The sequence below is a fragment of the Vulpes vulpes genome, chromosome 6, assembly GCF_048418805.1.
Source record: "Vulpes vulpes isolate BD-2025 chromosome 6, VulVul3, whole genome shotgun sequence".
Lineage (NCBI taxonomy): Eukaryota > Metazoa > Chordata > Mammalia > Carnivora > Canidae > Vulpes > Vulpes vulpes.
Genome location: NC_132785.1, coordinates 87,846,958 through 87,870,155, shown reverse-complemented (window position 1 = coordinate 87,870,155; position 23,198 = coordinate 87,846,958). Strand labels below are relative to the sequence as shown.

Genomic DNA, 23,198 nt, shown 5'->3' with positions numbered 1-23,198 from the left:
CTTGGTGTTGTGAACATAATTTTTTGTTTCATTGAAACTCTGATTCAGGTAAGTTTTTTGTATGTGAAATATGAACTATCATATTTTCATAAACTATCATTTATATAGCCAATCTTAAAAAATGAAAAAAGTATATTTGTGTATAATATAAAAATTAGGTTTATATTTTAGGTAAAAAGTAGAGCACTTCCCCACTTAGTTTCCTTTTGGTAATGGTGGCACCATCTGGCTGACCTCAATGTCTTCATACTGGAGAGCACCAGGGAACATTGTTTCTGTTCCATAGCAGAGTATATATATAACATATAAACACACAGTGCTTTACAGGTGGAAGGGACAATAAATCAATCAAATAGGAGTTTCATAAACAATTATAGTTTCTCTGAGGAAGACATTCTGGTATGCTATCTCTTACAGGGTTGGGTTTCTGGGTATAAGCCTCCCGTAAGGGTTATATGGCAAATGATCAGTCTGAGAGCTTGCTCTAACTTCTTTTTAGCAGGTGAACTGTAAGAGGACCAGAGTTAGCTACAGCAACAAACCATGAAAGTGAGTGACAATGACATTTATTGTTTCCTGTGGCATTGCTTTGGTTTGCTTCTGACTGGCAGCACTTGTAGCTTTAAATAAATTGAGGAAGTAGAGAGTAAATAGGAGAAATGTTGAGTAAGTCCTTCTTGAAAATGCTGTTCAGTGAGAGAATATTAGTGGTAAAATTTTCATTGCCTTTTAAAATTTGAAATGTGCTTAGATTATTCAAGTTATCTCCCAAAAGCCATTCTAAATTCTAAAAAGACAAAATTACTATTTATCAAATAATTAATATAGCATATTAATTTTAACTCAAATTTATGATCAAGTATAGTATCTTTGTGTTTATTTTTTTTATAAATTAATTTTTATTGGTGTTCAATTTACCAACATACAGAAAAACACCCAGTGCTCATCCCGTCAAGATATCTTTGTGTTTAATACTTCATTTTTAAAAAAGATTTTAAGTAAACTCTATACTTGTGGGGCTCAAACACAACCCTGAGATCAAGTCGCAGGCTCTATTGGCTGAGCTAGCCAGGTACCCCAATATTTATTTTTTAACACTTGAAGCAAGTGTTTATAATGGGGTTGGAAATATATTTAAAAATTTAACATTTTGAATAAGTACAACATTAATGATTGAAAATTCAAAAGTCCCCAAAATGTACTCAATGAAAATATCTCCTCTCCTCCAAGCCACCTAGTTCTCATTCCTGATGCAACAAAAATTGTCAATATCTCTTGCTCAGCCTCATAGAGGTATATATAATAAAATTCTTCCTCCATTTCTTTTACACAAGTGGTAGGATACTCTATATACTATGTTATATGCCCTGGTCTTTTCACTTTGCACTGTCTCTGATAATGTTCAAGTGGCCTGAACACAGTGGCCTGGTTCTTTTTGAATGATTTTTGTAGCTTCTTTTCTATAAATTTACTATTATTTGTTGAACCAGGTCCTTATATCTACTGATGATAATTTAAATTGTTTATTTCTGGGGTACTTTTGTTTTAGCTGTCACAGTACTGCAGTGAATAGCTGTTAAATCGTTCCACATGTGAGCAAATATACCGATAAGACATATTCTTAGAATTTGCTGGGTCAAAGGGTACAACTTCCTGATAGGTCAAGTTGCCCTTGGTAGAGGTTGAACCAATTTAAGCTCTCATGAATAATGTATTACAGTACCCATTTCCCCATAGTCTCACCAACATAGTATATAATCAGACTTTTTGATGTGCGTGGCTATTCTAATAGGTACAAAATTAATAGAGTAAATTTTTTGTAATATGAGTGAAATCGAGCATTTTTAATAAACTTAAGAGACATTTATATTTCCTTTTCTGTGAACCATTTTTTCATATGTTTTATCCATTTTTCCCTTTAGTTTTAGTCCTATTAATTTATAGGAATTATTTTAAGTAGGCCACATGTGTAGCTCCACAAAGGGCTTCAACTCACGACCCTGAGTTTGAGACCTGCCTGAGCTGAGGCCAAGAGTCAGATGCTTAAAATTCTGAGCGACCCAGGTGCCCCTGTAGGAACTCTTAGATATTAGGGAAATGAACTATTTAGAAAATGAGTCGCAAATATGTTTTTCCAGTTTGTCACCTACCTTTTGGCTTACCTTGTGATTTTTTTTCCCATTCATTTTTAAAGTCAGTTTATCAATCTTCTAGATTTTATATCGTAGTAGAAAAGTCTTTTGTACTTAAGTTATTAACAAATTATTTTATGGTTTTAACTTTTTACATTTAAGTCTTTGACACTCTGCAGTTTATCGTAGTGTAGAGTGTGGGGTTCGGATCCAACATTTTATTCTAGATGGCCCATTTGTCTGGTTGCGATTTTTACGGGTGTCATTCTTGGATTATCCCCACATGCACATGGATCATATTTCTGTTTGCCTAGCCCAGAGATCACAACTCAGATGCCTGTAGAGACTAGGCAGGTTATATAAAAGGGTGAAGAGTGCCAGGTAGGGAATATAGCCAACTGGAAATGGGATGGCGTACTTTTCTAAAGAGGACAGCCACAACCCAGTGCCTGCTGATTATTTCTTTGCAGGAGTGCAGCAGGGCCCGGTGTTGTGAGATTTTTGTCAAGGGAAGCTGGAAATCCATTTTAATATAAAATCTTTTGATTTTAAAATGTTAGCAATTTTAAAATTTAAATATAGTTTGGATAAACAGAGAGAGTGTCTTCAGGCCAGATTTGGCTCAGAGAAGGCTTCCAATATCCTTGGCCAACAATGAAACTTACCGCTAACAACTTAACTCTCCTATAAGAAAATACAATCACAGTTTAATAGTTTGACACCCCATTAGGATACAGCTGGAGTTCCGGAAAAGGAGAAAAAAGTGAAGACAGTCTATATAAGCCAAAGTCTTTGCCATCACTGATTGAAAAAGTAATTGGAGAAATGCAAGCATTTCACTATCCTTTTTTCCCCAAGTACCTCGGAATGCGGATGTATGTGACTTTATTAGAAGAAAATCGTGATTCAGTAGATTCTTGGATTAGAAAAATGAGTTTTCCAGCTCTGCCATTCTGATTTTGCCAAATGCCAAATTGGTTTGTGTTTTGTGTTTTGGGAAAGGATAATTGTTTAGTTACCAACCCTGGAAGTGAAGTGTAGCACAGACTCCCCGCCCCCGGCTCCAACCCTGCTCTTCCTTTCCCTTCCTCATTGCTGTTGCTGATCCCACTGTGTGCTGTAGGCTTCCCACGTCTCACCGCCTTCAATCCCCAAACATCACCCGATGAAATAGTTCACCATCTCCTATACACACAATGGCCATGGAGAGCACACAGCCCGAACGTTCTCTCTCCATCCTGAACTTCCCGTGCCTGCGATTCTGGGGCTCAGAGTGGCATCGAATCAGGCCCGTCTCGGGAAGGTCGAGAGAGGGGAGCGTGTGTGTCAAACGCAGGAGAGTTGGGTGGTCTGGGAGAAAGGCCCCCGGCAGGCCCCGGCACAGGCCGACCCCCCGCTGCCGGCCTCGGAGCCCCCGCCACCCCGCAACCCCGCAACCGGCCGGCGCCTCAGCCCGCTCCGCGGCGCGCATGCTCCGTGCGGGGCTTCTCCGGCGACCCGGGATAATGAGTGCCGGGCCCAGGGGGCGGGCCGAGCGGCGACTGCGGGAGCCGGAGCGCGGCGGCTGCCCCCGGGCGCTGTGCGCGGCTGCCGCAGGGCCGACGGCGGCCGCCAGCGCTGTGCGCGGGAGTGGGGCTCGCCCGCCCGAAGCGCACGCCCGCTCGGTCCCCAGGGCCCTCTGGAGGTGACTCGGGCGGGCCGGGCGGCGCTGCCTGTGGGGAGGGCGGGGATGAGGCGATGAGGAGACGAGCTGCCGCCGCCGCCGCCGCCGCCGCTCGCCGCCGGCCGCAGCCGTAGCGGGAGTCGGGGCGGGGGCGAGGTCAGCAGTGCCCCGCGCCGGGTGGCGAACCCAGACAAAGGAGGAGGAGCCGCCCGAGGAGCGGGCCAGCGCCGCCGGGAAAGGAGGCCACCGTCTCGGTCGCAGCTGGGGGTCGCCCGGGCCCTCGGGCCGCCGCGCTTCCTCCGCGGACGCCGCGCGAGGCGAGGCCGCCGGGGCCGAGGAAACCGCCCCCGGAGCGCCCGCCCGCCGGCGCCGCCCCCGAGCCGCCTCGGCCGGAGCTGCGGCCCGGGCGGGAGGCGGCGGCGGCCGGCGAGGCGAGGCGAGGCGAGGCGAGGCGGCCCGCTCCCTGCCTGTCAGGCCGCCCGCCCGGCGCAGCTCGGTCCGCGGGCCGCCCCCGATGCGGAGGCGCTGCAGCCGGGGCCATGCAGCAGGCGCCGCAGCTGTACGAGTTCTTCAGCGAAGAGAACAGTCCGAAATGGCGGGGACTGCTGGTCTCGGCCCTGCGGAAGGTCAGTGCTGGCGTCCGGGCGGCCGCGGGGGCTGCGTCGGCTGAGCCGGGCGGCAGGCGGGCGGGGGCGGCGGCGGCGGCGGCGGGGGGTGGGGGGTGGGGGTGCCGGGCCCGGGCCCGGGCCCGGGCCCCCGCGGGCTTCTAACGGGGAGCTGCGCGTTCTCCCGGTGCTCGGGTCCCGCGGGCCGAGCCATTGCTCAGGGGCTGGCTCTGGGGGGCTCCGAATTGCCTGTTGCATCCAAAAGGACGTTTTCCCAAGTTTTTGCCTGGCCCCGGAAGGAAGGTTTTGTTATGATCGTAAAAATGGATTTCATGTTGCAGTCGTTTCGTCAGGCAACTTCCGCCGTTGGCCAATTTGTTGTCCTCAGGCTGGATTAGGGCAAGAGAAAGTCTCGCTGGTGTTTACACAGTTTCTGAAACAAAAGTTCATGTCCAGGCCCGGTAATTACTTTTAATCAGGCACTTTGGGGGTGTTCCTTTAGGCACTTGGCTTGTCAAGAGCGTCCACTGACGAGGCAGTACTTTTTCGTACGCTCCATGTGTTTCACGTGTGAAATGTCAGGGAGCCCTAATACACACACTCGTTTTACAATTCTTGAGGGAAATTTAAAGTGCTTCCTCACTTCCTGCGAAAGGTGTCCTACTTGTTTACAAGAGATTTAAAAAATTTGGTGTTTCTTCAGTGGGTGCACTTTAGAACTTGAAATATCTTAAGGAGGCAAAAACGCACCCCATTTTAAAAAATCAACCTTTCGAGTTTCGGTGTATCCCCTGGGTGCATCTCTCCTGGAGATGAGTCTTCATTTGTGAATTTAGATAATAACCATACTATTATTTTTATAATAAACCTTATTATGAGGTCAGGACAAATTTAGAGACTGAAGGGTTAGATATCAATCCTGCTTAACATGGGCTTCCATTGCCATTGATGCAAAGGGGTTAGTATGTCTGCATTCTGTGCAGAATATCCAAGAATGAATTTTAAAGTAATAATAAACATTAATTTAAAAGACTGAACTTGAAAATAAATCTTCGTATAATTTCTATAAGTGAAAGGAAGAAGTATATTTTAAAGGTAAGAACATTTTCCTCATTCAGAGTTTCAGATTTTCCATTGTTTTCATAATTCTCGCAAGGAGATACTGCCTCCCTTGGGCCAAACACCAAGTCATACCTTTTCTTTCTTTCTTTTTTTAAAAGATTTTATTTACTTATTAATGAGAGACAGAGAGAGGCAGAGACACAAGGCAGAGGGAGAAGCAGGCTCCATGCAGGGAGCCTGAGGTGGGACTCGATCCTGGGTCTCCAGGATCAGGCCCTGGGCCAAAGGTGGCGCTAAACCGCTGGGCCACCCGGGCCTCCCAAAGTCGTGCCTTTTCATACCTTGGTGGAGGTAACTAGGGGCAGTTTTCATTTCAGTGACATACTAGGTGTTGAAGTTAATTGACTTTACTTCCATGGGCAGCCTGATTCTACAAGGAGAGGGAAAGAAATGGAAGCGTGCTGTAATGGACTCTGATGTGAGTAATTGCACTCAGCAGAAGGTGGTAGGCATGTATTGTTGGCAGTGTGATGCAGGTATCTACCTATTGGTACTTTCTGGTAGCAAATAGTATTTGAATGTGTGTTGCATAATTTATTCATTGGGTAGCTTTGACCCTAATAATCCCCCCATGAACAGAGACAGATTTACTTCTTCAGATTAGGCTGACAACAAAGCCAGAACAAACATCCTAGTCCATTGCTTTGAGACTGTTAATTTGCATTTTATGCTGTGCTCCTTTATCTGGAGCTCAGGTGTCTTACAGATCTGTATTGTCTTGTACCACAGTTCTCGTAGATCCTTTGCTTATGGAATACATCTAAGAAAATTTGGTCTTTTGTGGTAAAATGAATTCAGAAAACAACTTCTATTCATTAATTTACTGTTATAGAATTGAGATATATTGCTATGGAAGACATTTTTCATATTTTTGGAAAATTTTTGGTGTTAGTAATTTGGATTATGTCCAGTTTTGTAGCATTTGGGTATTTGTGGTATTGCAACACGTAGGTTTATGGTGCCTGCTAAGAGTTATTGCTCATAAGGAGCTCAAGGTTCACTCTTCCTTTGTAGGATGTGTTACATTCTGGAATGTACCTGCCAGCCATACCTTAGTACAATGAAAAATCCCGCCATTTGTAGAAAGGCTCTGTCTTTACATTCAAAGCATGTAGAACTTGGCTTGCTTCCTTCTTCCAGCTAACAATTTCAAAGACTACTGAGATTAGTAGTAGTAGAGTAGACTGCATTGGACTCTATTGGACTACTAGGGTTTTTTCTCCTCCAGTTGGCTCTTTCCTCCATTGAACATGTGGGACACTTCATTTAGCTTTTTTTTTTCTTTTTTCTTGAACTTTACTTTTATCCTTGTATTTTTTAATTGAAGTATAATTGACATTAACATTTATTGAACACATCTTAAGCAGTAGGCACCATGCTGGAACTAAGATTACAAAGATACATAAAAGCAGGGGACCTGCTCTAAAGGTGTTTACCATCTATACTGAAGATTTTAAACTTTTTGGTTTTGGTTTTATAAATGAGATAGATAGCAATTAGGAGCTCAGAGTTACGTAATGAATATATGTGTGTGTGAAAAGAGCAATATAGTTTAATCGGTTCTATCCGATTCTACTTGGGCATCTTGGTGAAACCTCTAAAACCTAAAGTATAATTTTCTGAAAGCTAAAATCATGACTCACACAAATATAAATGAACGTGTGTTCCCCGGGATCCCTGGGTGGCGCAGCGGTTTGGCGCCTGCCTTTGGCCCAGGGCGCGATCCTGGAGACCCGGGATCGAATCCCACGTCAGGCTCCCAGTGCATGGAGCCTGCTTCTCCCTCTGCCTGTGTCTCTGCCTCTCTCTCTCTCTCTCTCTCTCTCTCTGTGACTATCATAAAAAAAAAAAAAAAAAAAAAAAAGAACGTGTGTCCATGATTTTGATTCAACTTATTACTTAATAAGGGCACTATATGAAAATTGTAGGAGGTAAGTATTTATAGGCAATTTAATAAAGTAATATTAAGATAGGATTGCTGGGTTAGATACAAAATTAGTTAATATCCTGTAGGAATATAAACAGTAAGTTTTGGATTGTCTTTTCCACTGATTTGAAATTATTTGTATCTGTACCAGACAAAAATCTCAATGTTAATCTTACAGATTTGCAAAATAGTCCAGTCCGTAGAGTGTATTCAGAGGTTTGAGCACAGCATTGTACTGAAAAACACCTGTAATCTCCTTTGCTTATTTTCAAGTTTTGGCTAATTTTTATGAAAATCAGGTTATATGGTGAAATCACTGTTGACCCCGAAAATACGGGGAATTTTTTTAAACCAACATTAAATATTTATTTCACTACATAGAAACACAAACATAATAGATTTATGGAAAAATAATTTTGGAAATAGAAATGTGTTCCTTAACTTTTTGTTTTGTTTTTATTTAACTTTTTTTTTTTCAACTTTTAAAACAACTTTAGGTAGAGCATTTAAATACATAAACTACAAAGGGTAAAGCAGAGGGAAATGACATTACTAATAGATAATACATGGATTGTTAACATTACTGCTAAATTATGTATCTTTCTTAAAAGAGCCAGAAACATAAATGCCTTTACCACTAGTCCCCAAGAACATTGAAATTATTGTATTACTTGGGAGGAAAAAAAGCGTGGGGATATACTTGTAAATGCAGCTTATTATCTGTGTCTTTGAAATGCCTTTGGTACTTTGTGTATGTATATTGATTATATGCTGAAAAAAATCAGTGTAAGCGTTCTACATATGGGAAACATGCCTTAAAGTTTTTTTTAGTTCCTGATACTTCCTTGTAGATGCCTTTTCTGTCAGGTGTTCTTCACCAGGCTAATTGTGGAAAAGAAAATGTCTTTTGTTTTTCTATCTGTAGTTACAAATGTCATGAGACTTAGAAAGGATTGATTGAATTACTTTGTTCCTGACTCTAATTCAGGTTAAATATGAACTCCCAGTCCCAAACATTACAGTTTGCCTTTACATATCTGTCTAAAATGTAAGAGGTATGAGACAATGTCTGAGTTAATTAAATAGCAGTCTATGGCAAGGAAGAAGAGGATAGGAGATTTTGGTTTAGAAACGTTTTTGTGTGGGGATCCCTGGGTGGCTCAGTGGTTTAGCGCCTGCCTTCGGCCCAGGGCTTGATCCTGGAGTCCCGGGATCAAGTCCCACATCAAGGCTCCCTGCGTGGAGCCTGCTTCTCCCTCTGCCTGTGTCTCTACCTCTCTCTCTCTCTCTCTAATGAATAAATAAAATCTTTAAAAAAATGTTTTTGTGAACTCTGAAAGATTTTAGTGTTTCTGCCTTTGTACTACGGTGTCTTGGAACCATTTTAAGACTACTCTGGATCTTTCTGGACCCAGAGGAAAAGGATAGGTTGCTTTGAGAAAATAAAATTGGTGTCACTGACATCAGAGGTTCAAGGAAGACTTCTCTAGGGAAGTAACACTTGTGCCGAGTTCTGGAGGATATGTTTAAGTATTTATTGAATGCCTCCTGGGTGTCCTGCACTACTCTTGATACTGAGATTGTAGTGAGACCCCTGCTCTCATAAAGCTTCCATTCTAAATGTCTCTGTGGGATAGGCCTGGGAAGGACAGACAATAAAGGACTATTGTCTGAAAGATCAATAGGAATTAACAAGACAAAGGGGAGGTAAGAAAGGATTTGAGGCTGAGAGAAATTTTGATTGGTTTTAAAAAACTAAGACAAAGTGAAAAGAAGAGGCTAGTTGGTAGACCAGGTTAAGGTTTCTACCTGAGAATAAGAACCTTGTAGTATTATTTATGTAACAAAATAATTAGATTAACTTGATCAAAATTGCTTTTTTAAAAGATCACTCCAACCAAAAGCTAGAAATGAATAGGATATCCTATGATTTTTGTGTATGTGACGTCAGGCCTGTCCTGGATTTCCTAAAGCCACTGAATATAACAGTAGAACTCCAGCGAGTCATTTGGAATTGTTCCAAACTAATAATGACCCAAACTGACCCAAGGGGTTCAGCCAGAACTGGATGAGCATTAGGAACGCATTTTAACTTGCTGCATTTAGCTTCCTGTCAGCCATGATTTAGTAGTCGCCCTCTATTTTCAGTTTAATTTTGGTATGTATATTTGGAGCAATAATATTCCATTAAAGTGTTTTATGCTGACTACCCAAAGCATTACCTGTGTTACCACTTGACATAAATCAAGTATATGTCTTTTATATTAACCATGGCCTCTCTTTCAAGGGAACAGTAGTTTGATTATATCCTCTGTTAGCCTGCATATTTGAATCAGGAAGGAATTTTAATGGAACTAATGGATTTAGCATTATCTCATGTAGTCACGTTAAAAATTAACAACCTAAAACTCTTTTCTTCTTTCACATAAGAACATATGATAGTAGAAAGCCTTTGAAATATGTAATGTGTTATACACTTCACATTTTAATGTGTGGAGATGAAGCAAAACAATGAAAATAACATCTAGATCTAGATATAAATACTAGTATTCTCTTTTTTTTTTCTAGTATTCTCTTCTAAGTAAAGTTTTCATTCTTCCTGTTTTATTCACTAAATCAGTTTGTAAACTAAAACATTACCTCTTCTATAGCACTTTATAATTCTTTTTAAAATAACCCATTAGCAGCATTTGGCAGTTGAACTCTTCTTTCTTGAAACCCTTTTCTTGTTTGGCTTCCAGGATACCAGCCTCTGCAGGCTTTCTCTCTCTGGCTATTCCTTTTAGGTCCTCCTCCTCATCTACCCAAACTACATCATCCTGACTTCCCCAGAGGGGCGGTTTTTGGACTTTAATTTCTACTTACGGTCACTCATAGATCCCATCCAGCCTCATGGCTTCACATGTCATCTGTATCTGATGATTTCCATATTTTTATTTTTGGCTCAGTCCTCTTTCCTGTGTTTGGATAACCAACTTCTTTCTGGATGACTTCCACATAGGTGTGTGATAGGAATCTCAACCAATTCTGAGCTCCTTCTCTTCCCCACAAAACCTGCTCCTTATGTAGTGTTTCCTGTATCAGTAAATGGCTAACTACTTTGTCCTTCTCATTACTCCAAATAAAAATCTGGAGCTATTCTTGAATCTTGTCTTCCTAATCTGTCTAAATCTGTTTAGCTTTACTTCAGAAACTGTAGGTATACTCAACCATTGTTTCTTACTCTTCCACTTTTACCACCTGGGACCAAGCCATCATTAATCTCTTCGAGTGTTAAAATAACCTGTACATGGTCTTGGCTCTTCTGCCCTTGCCCCCATTCAGTCTTTTCTCAACACAGCAGAAATAAGTGAGATCTTTTCATTTCTTTGTTCACAACTCTCATTGCTTCTCAGAATACAAGTCTAAGTCCTCTCAATAGGTTACTGCACTCCACTGCTGCCCCTTACTTTTCCGTCTCTGACTTCATTTACTTCTGTCCCTTTTTTGTTGTGTTCCTTCCCCACAGTGGCTTCCTTGTATCTGCAGACACATTTTAATGTGTAGATGTATTCTAATCTCAGGATTTTTGTACTTGCTGTTTCTTCTGCCTAGAACAACCACCCCAGAGATTATGTCCCTGTACCTCCTTCATTTTCAGACAAACATCATTTATTATTATTTTTTAAAGATTTTAATTATTTATAAGAGACACAGAGAGAGACAGAGACATAGCAGAGGGAGAAGCAGGCTCCATGTAGGGAGCCTGATGTGGGACTCAATCCCAGGACTCCCAGATCATGCCCTGGGCCAAAGGCAGGCGCTAAACTGATGAGCCACCCGGGGATCCCCAAGACAAACATCATTTAAAGAGGACTCTTCTTGGAGCCTATTTAAAACTACTGCATCCCTTGCTTCCTGGACATTCCTATATAGATGTTTACCATAAAACCCAATCCAAGCTTATTATCACTTTCTAAAACCTCCAGTATAAATGATATACTCAGTTTTGAACCCAGAAATCTGGTCATCATCCTGTCTTCCATCTCACATGAGGCTCAAATCTAATCAACATTGAGTCTTGATTTTTTTCTCCTAAATTAGAGAGTTTTTTTTCTTTAGTTTATTGTTATGTATCTCCCAAAGAATTTTTTAATTGCACGTTTTTATGTTGACATCTAAAAATTTTCATCTTCAAATTCAGATAGTTGCAGTATAATTTTATATGTGTTCTAAATACTGTTATTTTAAAATAAAAATTTATTTATTTATTTATTTATTTAATCATGAGAGACACAGAGAGAGGCAGAGAGATAGGCAGAGGGAGAAGCAGGCTCCCTGCGGGGAGCTGGATGTGGGACTGGATCCCAGGACCCCGAGATCACGCCCTGAGCTAAAGGCAGTCAGACAGACGCTCAACCGCTAAGCTACCCAGGTGCCCCTCCATCAGCCTTTTAAATATATCCAGTGAAATCTAAGTACCATAACATGTTGATATCCACCATTGATCCTTTATACATGACAAAGTGCTTTTGAAAAATTTTTTTAAATTTTAATTCCAGTTAACATACAGTGTTATATTAGTGTCAGGTATTCAATATAGTGATTCATCAATTCCATACATCATCTGGTGCTCATGACAAGTGCCCTCCTTAATCCTCATCTATTTTACTCAAACCTCCATCTTCCTCCCCTCTGGTAACCGTCACTTTGTTCTCTGTTATTCTTTTTTTTTTTTTTTTTTAATTTTATTTTTATTTATTTATGATAGGCACACAGTGAGAGAGAGAGAGAGGCAGAGACATAGGCAGAGGGAGAAGCAGGCTCCATGCACCGGGAGCCTGATGTGGGATTCGATCCCGAGTCTCCAGGATCGCGCCCTGGGCCAAAGGCAGGCGCCAAACCGCTGCACCACCCAGGGATCCCCTCTGTTATTCTTAATTATGTGTTTCTTGGTGTTTCTCTCTCTCCAAATTTTCCCCCTCTGCTCATTTGTTATATGTTAAATTCCACATGTGAGTGAAATCATATATTTGTCTTTCTCTGACTTGTTTCACTTTGCATTATACTTGCTAGCTTCCTTCACGTCGTTGCAAATGGGACAAAGTGCTTTTTTTTTAAACAGTTGGAAATTTTACATTATACTTTATTCTCTGTGAACTTTCCATTCTATTTCCTCTGCATAATTCTAATACAGTATGTTTATACTTAAGAGTCTTTGATCCTTCCATTATACTTACACTTTCCTCAACAACAAAAATGTCTGCTTTTTGAATTTTTAAAAATCTCTTCAGTGACTATGAAGCATTGAAATTTTTCTACTGCAGTGCCTAGGTGGCTCCATTGGTTAAGCATCTGCCTTCTGCTTGGGCTGTGATCCTAGGGTCTTGAGACCAAACCCCTGCTGAGCAGGGAGCCCACTTGTCCCTCTCCCTCTACTCTTACCCTACCCTACCCCCACTCCTGCTCTCTCTCTTCTCACTCTCAAATTCATGAATACAATCTTAAAAAATATATATTTCTTTTAGGCTGAATTGCTATTAGGACATAGTTGGTCAAAAAACCTTGCTTCTTCAAGGCCAGGAGGAATGCATCTGCTGCTGTTTCTTAGCTCATTCTTTTAGATCATCTTTTAAAGGACTCATTTGGGTCAGGCCTAACTAGGGTGCCAATCTTGATTAATTCAAAGTCATGGATTTTGGAAAATTAGTACTTAGAAAGCTTTATTGAATATGGATTGTTCAATGACATCTATGTGGTTGTTTGCGTTGGTTTTAAATTAGTTCATGTTTCATGGGTGACTATTATTGCTAGAATGAGATAGGGTCTTGCAGGAGTGAATCACAGTTCAGCATCAATTCTATTCTTGTTTCCCATTTCTGTAGATATAAGCCCTGAGAACTCTCGTTAACATAAATAGAAGAAAAATTTAAAGCACTCAAGGTTATTTTTAATTTTTTTATTTTTAAAAATTTTATTTATTTATTCATGAGAGACACAGGGAAAGAGGCAGAGACACAGGCAGAGACAGAAGCAGGCTCGATGCAGGGAGCCTGATGTGGGACTTGATCCTGGGACTCCAGGATCACACCCTGGGCAGAAGGCAGGCACTCAGTCGCTGAGCCACTGGGCATCCCTCAAGCTCATTTTTAAAACTTCTTTAAAATTATATGCCTCTCTCTATATATATTTATTTAAAGACTTTTTTTCATGAGAGGCACAGAGCGAGGCAAAGACATAGGCAGAGGGAGAAGCAGGCTGCCTGAGGGGAGCCTGATGTGGGTGGGATTCAATCCCGGACCCCGGGATCATGCGCTGAGCCAAAGGCAGACAGATGCTCAATCACTGAGCCACCCAGGCATCCCCCCAAAATCATATTGTTATCTATCAAAAAGTTAGTCTTAATGATATGTAAGCCAGTAGCTCATTTAGGTTCTTCTGCAATTTTGTTTAAGGTAAAAAATTGGAAACCACCTGACTTGCAGAATGATTTGTTGCCTGTCTTTAAAGCTATTCATTTTTTCATTTTCTAGCTTTTCCAGGACATGCCCAAAGATTAGTAATTATAACTGTTACTTTTTTTTTGCTTAAAGATGTGTTGTTTAGTCCAACATATCAAAGAAAGTTTGGGAAAATGAAAATAGTGTTAGCTTTAGTACACTTCACTATGATGATATTTATTAATAACATGTATTTTACCTTATCATGTTCTTTAGACATATTTTCATTGAATCCTTGGAGCCATATCTCTAGTTCATTGTATTTGTTTTCTGTTGCTGCTTAACAAATTATTACAAACTTTAGCGGCTTATTACAACACGAATTTGGCTCAGTTTCTGTAAGTTAAAAGTCTAGGTACAGTTTAGCTAGGTTCTCTGTTGGGGTCTCCATCAAAGTTTTGGCTGGTGCTGCCATCCTCTCTGAGGCATGGGGTCCTCTTCCAAGCTCATGGAGTTATTGGCAGAGTTCATTTCCTTGCGATTGTATGTCTGAGGCCTTCAGCTCCTAGAGGCTGCTGTAACATGTCAGTTTGCTTCTTCAAGGCCAGGAGGAATGCATCTCCTGCTGTTTCTTAGCTCATTCTTTTAGATCATCTTTTAAAGGACTCATTTGGGTCAGGCCTAACTAGGGTGACAATCTTGATTAATTCAAAGTCAACCGATTAGGGACCTTAGTCACTTTCACCTTCTATGGTAACTTGATCATAGGAATGATATCCCATCATATTCACAGATCCTGTCCACACTCCAGAGGAGTACACAGAGCATGTATATCAAGGGGTGGGAATCCTAGGGGCAACTTAGGATTCTGCCTACTCTGCTTATCCATTTAATGTAAAGTATCCACCACATAACCAAATTGGTAAGTTTTGTTGTCAAGCCAGCCACCCTCATCATCATTTATCTTCTTTGAGACAAGGTCTGACTTAATTTTTCAGTTCAAATGAATGTGTTAATACATGTTACATGCCAAACATCCCGCTTCTGAATTCTAATTGTAAGAAAGAAAAATAGTTAAGGTGTGAAAACTTGATTTTAATTTTTTCTCTTGAGTGAAAGAAGGTAATGTTACTTTTTACTATTTCTTAAAGATGCTTTCTTTTGTTTCCATAAGTTTTTCTCCTTAGTAAGGCTGTGGTGGGTTTTTTCTTGTTGTTGTTGTTGTTGTTGTTGTTGTTGTTGTTGTTTTGTTGTTTGATAGGCTACGGGATTGAAGAAGCAAGGTACTTAAATGAAAAATATTTGTAGTTGTCTCTTTGTTCAGTGTCCTAGAATTTATTACGTATTTTTTATTGCACCCCAGGGCAGCATACCCTAGTGAGATCAGAGTAAGTAATAGATCTGCCCTTCTTCAGTAAGGTAGGAGGAGGGCAGTTGGGAAGAAGAGATGAGAAAGAGCCTGTTTTCTCCTTGAGTGCAGGTACCTTGTCGGGCAGATTATCTTTTTCTTTAAACCATTTCTTTATTTGAGAAAGAGAACAGGGGTGGTGGGAAGGGCAGAGGGAGAGAGAGAAAGAATCTTAAGCAGACTCCCCACTAGGTAGGGAGCTAGACATGGGGCTCAGGCCCATGACCCTGAGATCATGACCTGAGCTTGATAATCAAGAGTCAGACACTTAATTGAGCTACCCAGGTGCTCCTGTGGTAGATCTTCTTTAAGAGAAAGTAGATATGGTAGTTTTGGTGGTATAATGAAGGAAGTGGGTATTTGGCCCAGGGAGTCTTAAACTTTGAATAAAGTATATTTAGAATAGTGATCTTTTCCTAGTTCACAGGGGGGAAAAGCCAATATTAATGTTTTTCAATTTCAATTTTATTTTTTTACTCATAAGTTTTTCTTGTCTGTGGTGTGGTCCCTGGTGCTGTTTACTTGCTAGTGAGTAATGGAAGATTGTAAAACTAATGAGATACAGAGGTTTTATAGGAAAAACAGTTTATGATACTTTTTGTTTTTTCTTGCAAACAAGTGCCTATAGTTTTCAGGGTTTTTTTGTTTTTTGGTTTTTTTAGTTTTTAGTTTTTTTTTTAGTTTTCAGTTTTATACAGTCATTTTACTAATATTACTCGTACTCTCTATGATGATATATGTATTGTAATATTTTCATATTCTGCAAAGAGCTCTGTGACTTCCAAATGCTTTGCCACAGGAACTAGTCAGGAACCATTGCTCTAGCCTGCACTTTCTTGGCTTTATAGGTTAATGGCCTGTCTCTATGAGAATGTACTTACAGGTCATGTGCCATTTCATTTCATTCAAGGAAAACTTTAATGACAAAAATTTTAGCTTTCATTAATAATCTTGTCTACAAGTTGTGATTACTTTTTAAAAATATTTTATTTATTTATTTGACAGAGATAAAGAGCACAAGCAGAGGGAACAGCAGAGGGAGAGGGAGAAGCAGACTCCCTGCTGAGCAGGGAGTTTGCTGATGTGGGGCTTTGATCCCAGGACTCTGGGATCATGACCTGAGCCCAAGGCAGACACTTAACCAATTGAGCCGTCCAGGCACCCCTGTTGTGATTATTTTATGATAAACTGTCACCTAATATTAAGCTACATAGAGTAAGATTCTTGGCCTATACTTATTAAGCTACATAGAGTAAGATTCTTGGCCTATACTTATCTCCTTTTTAAATAAACTTACATTGAAAACCCCTCAAGAAAGCCCCTAATTAAGAGTGCCGAATCTATGTGAAAAAGTGGATAATAAAAAACAGTGGGAATAGAGGAGCATAGAGTGGGAATCCCCTCATGTTTAATGTTACATGGGAAAACTGAGTCTCTCGGTACATGTCGTGAAATAAAAGCAAATTTTATGGAGGTCTCGATTTTTCCCAGTCCCCAAATTTAAATGAGGCCAAGAAATCTGTTTGCTACCATGAATATATTTATTTAACAAGTATTTGCTGAGTGCTTTCTTTATGCAAAGCATGGTACTAGGTTACCTGTATATTAGAAATAAAAGGGTGGGGAAATAGGAGGAAGCCAAAAGCATAAGAAATATTTCTGAAGAGTTGATAGTTATACAGCTGTGGTTTCAATTTTTTGTTATTCACCCTACTCAAAAAATTGCTACCTACAATATTATATTTTTATATTATTTTTGTAAACTTTATTGGGAGTATGACTGATGTAATAAACTGAAAATATTTATACAATTTGGTAAGTTTTTATGTATATAAATGTATCAGTGAAGCCATCACAATAAAAATATTGAAATTATCCTTCAGCCCTGTAATTTCCTCTTGACTCTCTTTAATTCTCCCTCTCATTCCTTCCCATTTCTTATACCCAAGCAATTACTGATCTGCTTTTTCTAGAGTTTCGTAGTAATGGAATCATACAATATATACTCTTTACATATATATAATATATACTATTTTTTTGTCTCACTTCTTTCACTCAGCATTATTTTTGAGATTTATTTTGTTTCACATAATAGTTCATGCCTTTTAATTGCTCAGCAGTATTCCATTGTACGGATATATACCACTTTTTATCTCTTCACCTATTTATGTACATTTGGTTTTCAGATCTTGACTATTACAAATAAAAATGCTGTGAATATTTGTGTACAAGTCCTTGTATGGATATATATTTCCTTTTTTCTTGGGTAATCAAAGAGTGGCTGGATCAGGATGTCAATTACTACACAAAAACCTGCTGGAATTTTTATTGGGATTGTGTTGAATCTATAGATTATTTGAAAGGAATTGACATCTTGATGGTATTATATAATTATTATGAGTCTTCAGCTCATAAAGTTTATCTTTTTATTTACTTAGGTCTTTTATTTATTTTTTTAAAAGACTTTATTTATTCATGAGAGACGCAGAGAGAGGGAGAGAGAGAAAGAGAGAGGCAGAGACACAGGCAGAGGGAGAAGCAGGCTCCATGCAGGAGCCTGACTTGGGACTTGATCCTGGGTCTCCAGGATCAGGCCCTGGGCTGAAGGCAGCGATAAGCCACTGAGCCACCCGGGCTGCCTCTACTCAAGTCTTCTGAAGTTTCTGTCAGCAATATTTTGTAGTTGTTTGTGTATATTTTTAGAATGAAATTTGTTGCTTTTTCTTTTTAAATGGAATTTTAATTCTTTTATGACAACAAAAACTTCCAGTATTCTTAATTGATGTTTAAGATATTTGTATCCTTGCAAAAATCTTGGCAATGGAATGAATAATTTGGCATAAATAAATGTCATACTGTGTAGCCAAAGAGATTTATTTCTACATTGTACCAAAAGCTCAAATGTTAATTGATTAAACAAATGCACTAGCAAGAGTTTTATTTGATTGTGAATATGGAGAACTGAAAAATATAAATTAGGAAATAACATTTCTGAAACATGTCAAATCTAGTGTTTATCTGGATAGAAAATATAAAGTTTAATGTTTTTATATGTGTTTATGCATGGATCTACATATAGTATGACTATTCTTCTTACAGTGTGTATAAGGAAATACCTTCTGGCAATTTGAAAATATGTTGTAACTAAAATACAGGTCTGACTTGTTAATCTACTGTTAAAGACTGAAAATTATTTTAATTGCTCTTTTTCTGACTAGTCTTTCAGAAATAGGTGAGTTTGTTCTGATGTGGTAATTTTATGTTTACTGTCTCTTAGGGCGTAAGATAGTAAATACTGTGCAAGTGTAAAGTATGGTTGGTTACCTTTCATTGTCAACTTGATGTCCTATTAGTGTTTATGTGTGGAATTTTAACATTATATATTTGTTTTTATGACTTTTCATATTTGCAATTACTTCAAGAGGTTTGGTTTAAGAAATTTTGATGCTCAATGTTAAAGTTACTTTGTAGGCTATTTACTTAAAATCATAATCACAGGAAAAAAAAAAAACCATCCCAGTTAGACATTATCTTAATTCTCATGCACAGTAGTTTCACTGAGTGGCGCACTTGGTTTTTATGGAAGGTTGTTATAAGAAACAGCCTTATGAATGCCGCTGCTAAACTTCCAACATAAATGCTTTTTTTTTTTAATTAAAAAAGTCTTAATTCTATTAATCTAATAGAAATCTGTGGTAAGATGTAATTAAGTTTCCTTGTCATGTTAAAGAAGTGCAGGATGTAAGAGAAAATATTTGTTTCCCTACAACCTATTTTGAGTTTATAAAGAAATGTAAAACCTGGCTTTCTGGATATTGGTCCTTTATAAATCTCTAACTGCTTTCCTTTAAACTCTTCTTTTCCAAAGTTCTTTAAAAAGTAGTATTTGATATTTCTAGTTTTATGTATCCTTCTTTTCCCCACTTCCCCAGTTCAAATTATGTTTCTTTGTAAGTTTGTATTTTATCAAAATTATTCCCACAAATAAAAATATAAGTGACTTTATAAGGCTTATAAAAAAATAGCAGTACCTTCTCCCATTCACAAAATTTTCTGCTTTCCAGAGACAATTCCTTTTAACTTCCAAAGTGATTCATTTCAGTATTCTGTATCTCTAAGGGAAAAAATTGCTATTTTTACTTTTTTTTTGTTTTGACCATTATCTGTTAACTTCCTACCATGGAAGATAAGGATTTAGTATTCTTTTTTTTTTTTTTTTTTTTTTTTAAGATTTTATCTATTTTAAAGCAAGAGTGTGCACAAGTAGGGGGAGGGACAGAGGGAGAGGGAAAGAACCTCAAGCCGACTCCATGCTATGCTGAGCTGAAGCACAGCTAGATCTCACAACCCCGACAACATAACCTGAGCTGAAATCAACAGTCAATGCTTAACTGATTGAGCAACCCAAGAGCCCCTAATATTCTTTAATATAAATATACATTTCCTCCCTCCAGCCAAACACAACTTATCATATATGCATACTTCCTGGCTCACACCCCAAGCCATGGTTATATCATAGTTTTGTTTGGATCAATATTCAAAGTTTACGTTGTTATGACTGTTAATGCTGTTGGAGATAAACCACTTTTTTTTTCTACCTAGCCTTTTACTGGAGTTAATATTGTCTTGTTTTCTTGTTTGTGTAGTTTTCTATGTACCTTCTAATTCAAGCTTAAGCTCTCTCTACCAGTTGTCTAAATATCCTAAGATTTTTAGATCCATTCTATCAATTTCATCTCTTTTTTTAAATTAATTAATTAATTTATTTTAGTAATCTGTACATTCAATGTGGGGCTTGAAGTTGTGACCCTGATAAGATCAAGAGTTGCATGCCTAGGGTGCCTGGGTAGCATGGTCGGTTTAACAGCATCTGATTGTTGGTTTCAGCTCCGGTGGTAATCTGAGGCTTGTGAGATCAAGCCTCACATGGGACTCCATGCTCAGCACAGTCAGCTCTAGAATTCCTTCTCCTTATGCCCCTCCTGCTCATGCTCTCCCTCTCTCTCTAAAATACATAAATCTTTTTTTTTTTTAAGATTTTATTTATTTATTCATGAGAAACACAGAGAGGGGAGAGAGAGAGGCAGAGACACAGGCAGAGGGAGAAGCAGGCTCATGCAGGGAGCCCGACGTGGGACTTGATTCCAGGTCTCCAGGATCACGCCCTGAGCTGAAGGCGGCACTAAACCGCTGAGCCACCTGGGCTGCCCTAAAATACATAAATCTTAAAAAAAAAAAAAAAAAAAAAAAAAAAAAAGTTGCATGCTCTTCAACTGAGCCAGCCAGGCACCCTTCAATTTCATCTTGAGACAGTTTCTCTAGTCTGAACTGGTGACCTTATGCCTATTGTACAGCTCTCATAATTCCCCTTCACTTTATTCTGGGTACGCCTTCGGCCTTTTTTCTATATTGCTTCCTTCATTTCTTATATGCTATATTTTTCTCTTGATTTACGCAATTTTACTGTGGTATGAACTATAAAAGCTTAATGAGAAAGGGTGCATGGGAGTTAAAAGTTTTGACCTGTTATGTTTAAACATGACTTCATTTTACCATGACATTTGATTGATAGTTCGTTAGGATCTGATTCTAGGTTGGAAATCTCTGCCTTTTAGCTTCTAGTGTTACAGTTGAAGTTTGGAACTAATCTAATGTCACTTTATTTTTGACCTACTTCTTCACTTCACCCTAAGCTTGTAGGATATTCTTTTGTCTCTAGGGTTCTGACATTTTAATTTCATTTATTAGCTAGGGACTAGGAGGGCCCTTTTGACTTATTTTATTGTAATTTTATCCTTTGATTTTCTGTTTGCTGGATGATTCTCCAGCTTTTAAAAACCTTATTTAGGGCAGCCTGGGTGGCTCAGCGGTTTAGCGCTGCCTTCAGCCCAGAGCATGATCCTGGAGACCCAGGATCAAGTCCCACATCGGGTTCCCTGCATGGAGCCTGCTTCTCCCTCTGCCTCTGTCTCTGCCTCTCTCTATCTCTCTCTGTATGTATTTCATGAATAAATAAATAAAATATTAAAAAAAATAAAAAATAAAAACCTTATTTATGGTGAAGTGATAAGCAATAAAAAATGCATAAAATATAAACATACAACCTAAGAAACACTTATTCAGCATTTTTCTCAACAGAAATCTCCAGAAGGAAACCACTTTTATGGTAATCACTGCTTTGCTTTTTCTTTTGTAGTTTTGCCATTTAAACAGGCATCCCTAAAACGTTGCTGCTTAATTTTGTCAGATCTTGAAATGGATTTATTTCATTGTATATATTCCTTAATATATTATAGAAATATATTTCTGCCAACATTATTTCCAACATATAGCCACATTTTATGTAGCTATAGTCACTCATTTTTCTTCCTGTATTCCATTGTATGAATACACTACAATTTTTTCCATTTTAGATAGATATTTGAGTTTCTAGTTTGGAGATATAATAATGTTACTTATGAGCCGCCTTATACATGTCTTCTAATAAACCTCCATGCATATTTCTCTAGAATAGTGCTGTCCAATAGAAATATAATGTAAGTCACATATATAATTTTAAAGTTTCTTAAAGCCACATTAAAAAAGTAAGAAACTCATGAATTTGATTTTAATAATTTAGCCTAATCTAACCATTTTAGTGTATAATCAAACAATGAGCTATTTGACATTCTTTTTTATACTAAATCTTTGATATCTGGCATGTATTTTACATGTAAAGCCCATTTTATTTCAGTGGAGCTACATTTTAGCTGCTCTATTGCCACACGTGACTAGTGTCTGCTATGTTGGACTGCATAGCTCTAAACATACATGTATGTCTCCAGCAGTGGAATTGCTAGGTCATAGGGTATGCATGTCTTTTTTAAATTTTTGATTTTTTTTTAAAGTAAAAGGCGAAAGATTTATTTGATCTGAAGAGAAACCAGAGTACAAATTTTTGATTTTTTTGAAGCGAAGTATAATTGACATATAGTATTTTCTTAGTTTCAGGTGTATGTACTTTATGAAGTGATCTCCACAATAGGTTAATTCCCATCTGTTAACATACAAAGTTTTTACAATATTATCAATTTTATTTATTAAATTTATTTATATTTATTATTTATTTATAAATTTTATAATTTTATAATTTTAAAAATTTTATAAATTTATATTTATTAAAGATTTTATTTATTCATTCATGAGAGAGACAGAGAGAGGCAGAGATATAGGCAGAAGGAGAAGTGGGCTCCCTGCAGGGAGCAGCAGTAGTGTGGTTTTTCAGAGATCTCTCCATTGCTGAGGGTCATGACCTAGTGTTCAGACACTTGTAGTAGACCTTTAAGTAACTTAAGGATATGGTATTCATGATTCCTCTGAAATGGTACAGAATATTTTATTTGTATATACGGTTTTTTTTGGTGGTAGGCAGGAGAAAGGGGCCAGTAGCTTTCAATAGATTTTCATAGAATACAAAAAAGTTTAAGAAACACTGCTCTGTGGGTTAAGAAAAGTTTACAAAAAAAAAAAAAGTTTACAGAGACCAATTAGAGGTGGGTTTTCCCCAGTTTTTGTGTTTTATGTCTGTATTTGAATTACCAGCCTAGTAAAATATTAATAATTATAAATAAGACTGACCGTTGTCGTAAATGTTTTTGCCTATACTTTAACTGAGAACTTTTTTTATTTTAAAGGTTCAGGAGCAAGTACATCCCAATCTCTCAGCTAATGAAGAGTCTCTCTATTATATTGAAGAGCTGATTTTTCAGCTGCTTAATAAATTATGCATGGCTCAACCAAGGACTGTTCAAGATGTGGAGGTAAAAACTATTTTGATATTTCAAAAAGTCACTGAATCATTGTACAAATTAACATTTTAATCTAAATCTATATCATTCTAAATTATTATGGAAACTAAAACCATTGAAGTCATGTGTGGGATA

The 23,198-nt window shown here is 38.5% G+C and overlaps 1 protein-coding gene across 1 annotated transcript in view; it reads left to right on the top strand.

Moving 5' to 3' along the window:
• The first annotated feature begins 4,127 nt into the window (after positions 1-4,127).
• Positions 4,128-23,198, top strand: part of SOS2 (SOS Ras/Rho guanine nucleotide exchange factor 2) — an 81,774-nt gene continuing 62,703 nt past the window's right edge. Inside the window, exons 1-2 of the mRNA XM_072761498.1 lie at positions 4,128-4,421; positions 22,950-23,075. Coding sequence (XP_072617599.1) covers positions 4,335-4,421; positions 22,950-23,075 — 213 coding nt within the window. The 5' untranslated portion in view covers positions 4,128-4,334. The remainder of the gene's footprint in view (positions 4,422-22,949; positions 23,076-23,198) is intronic.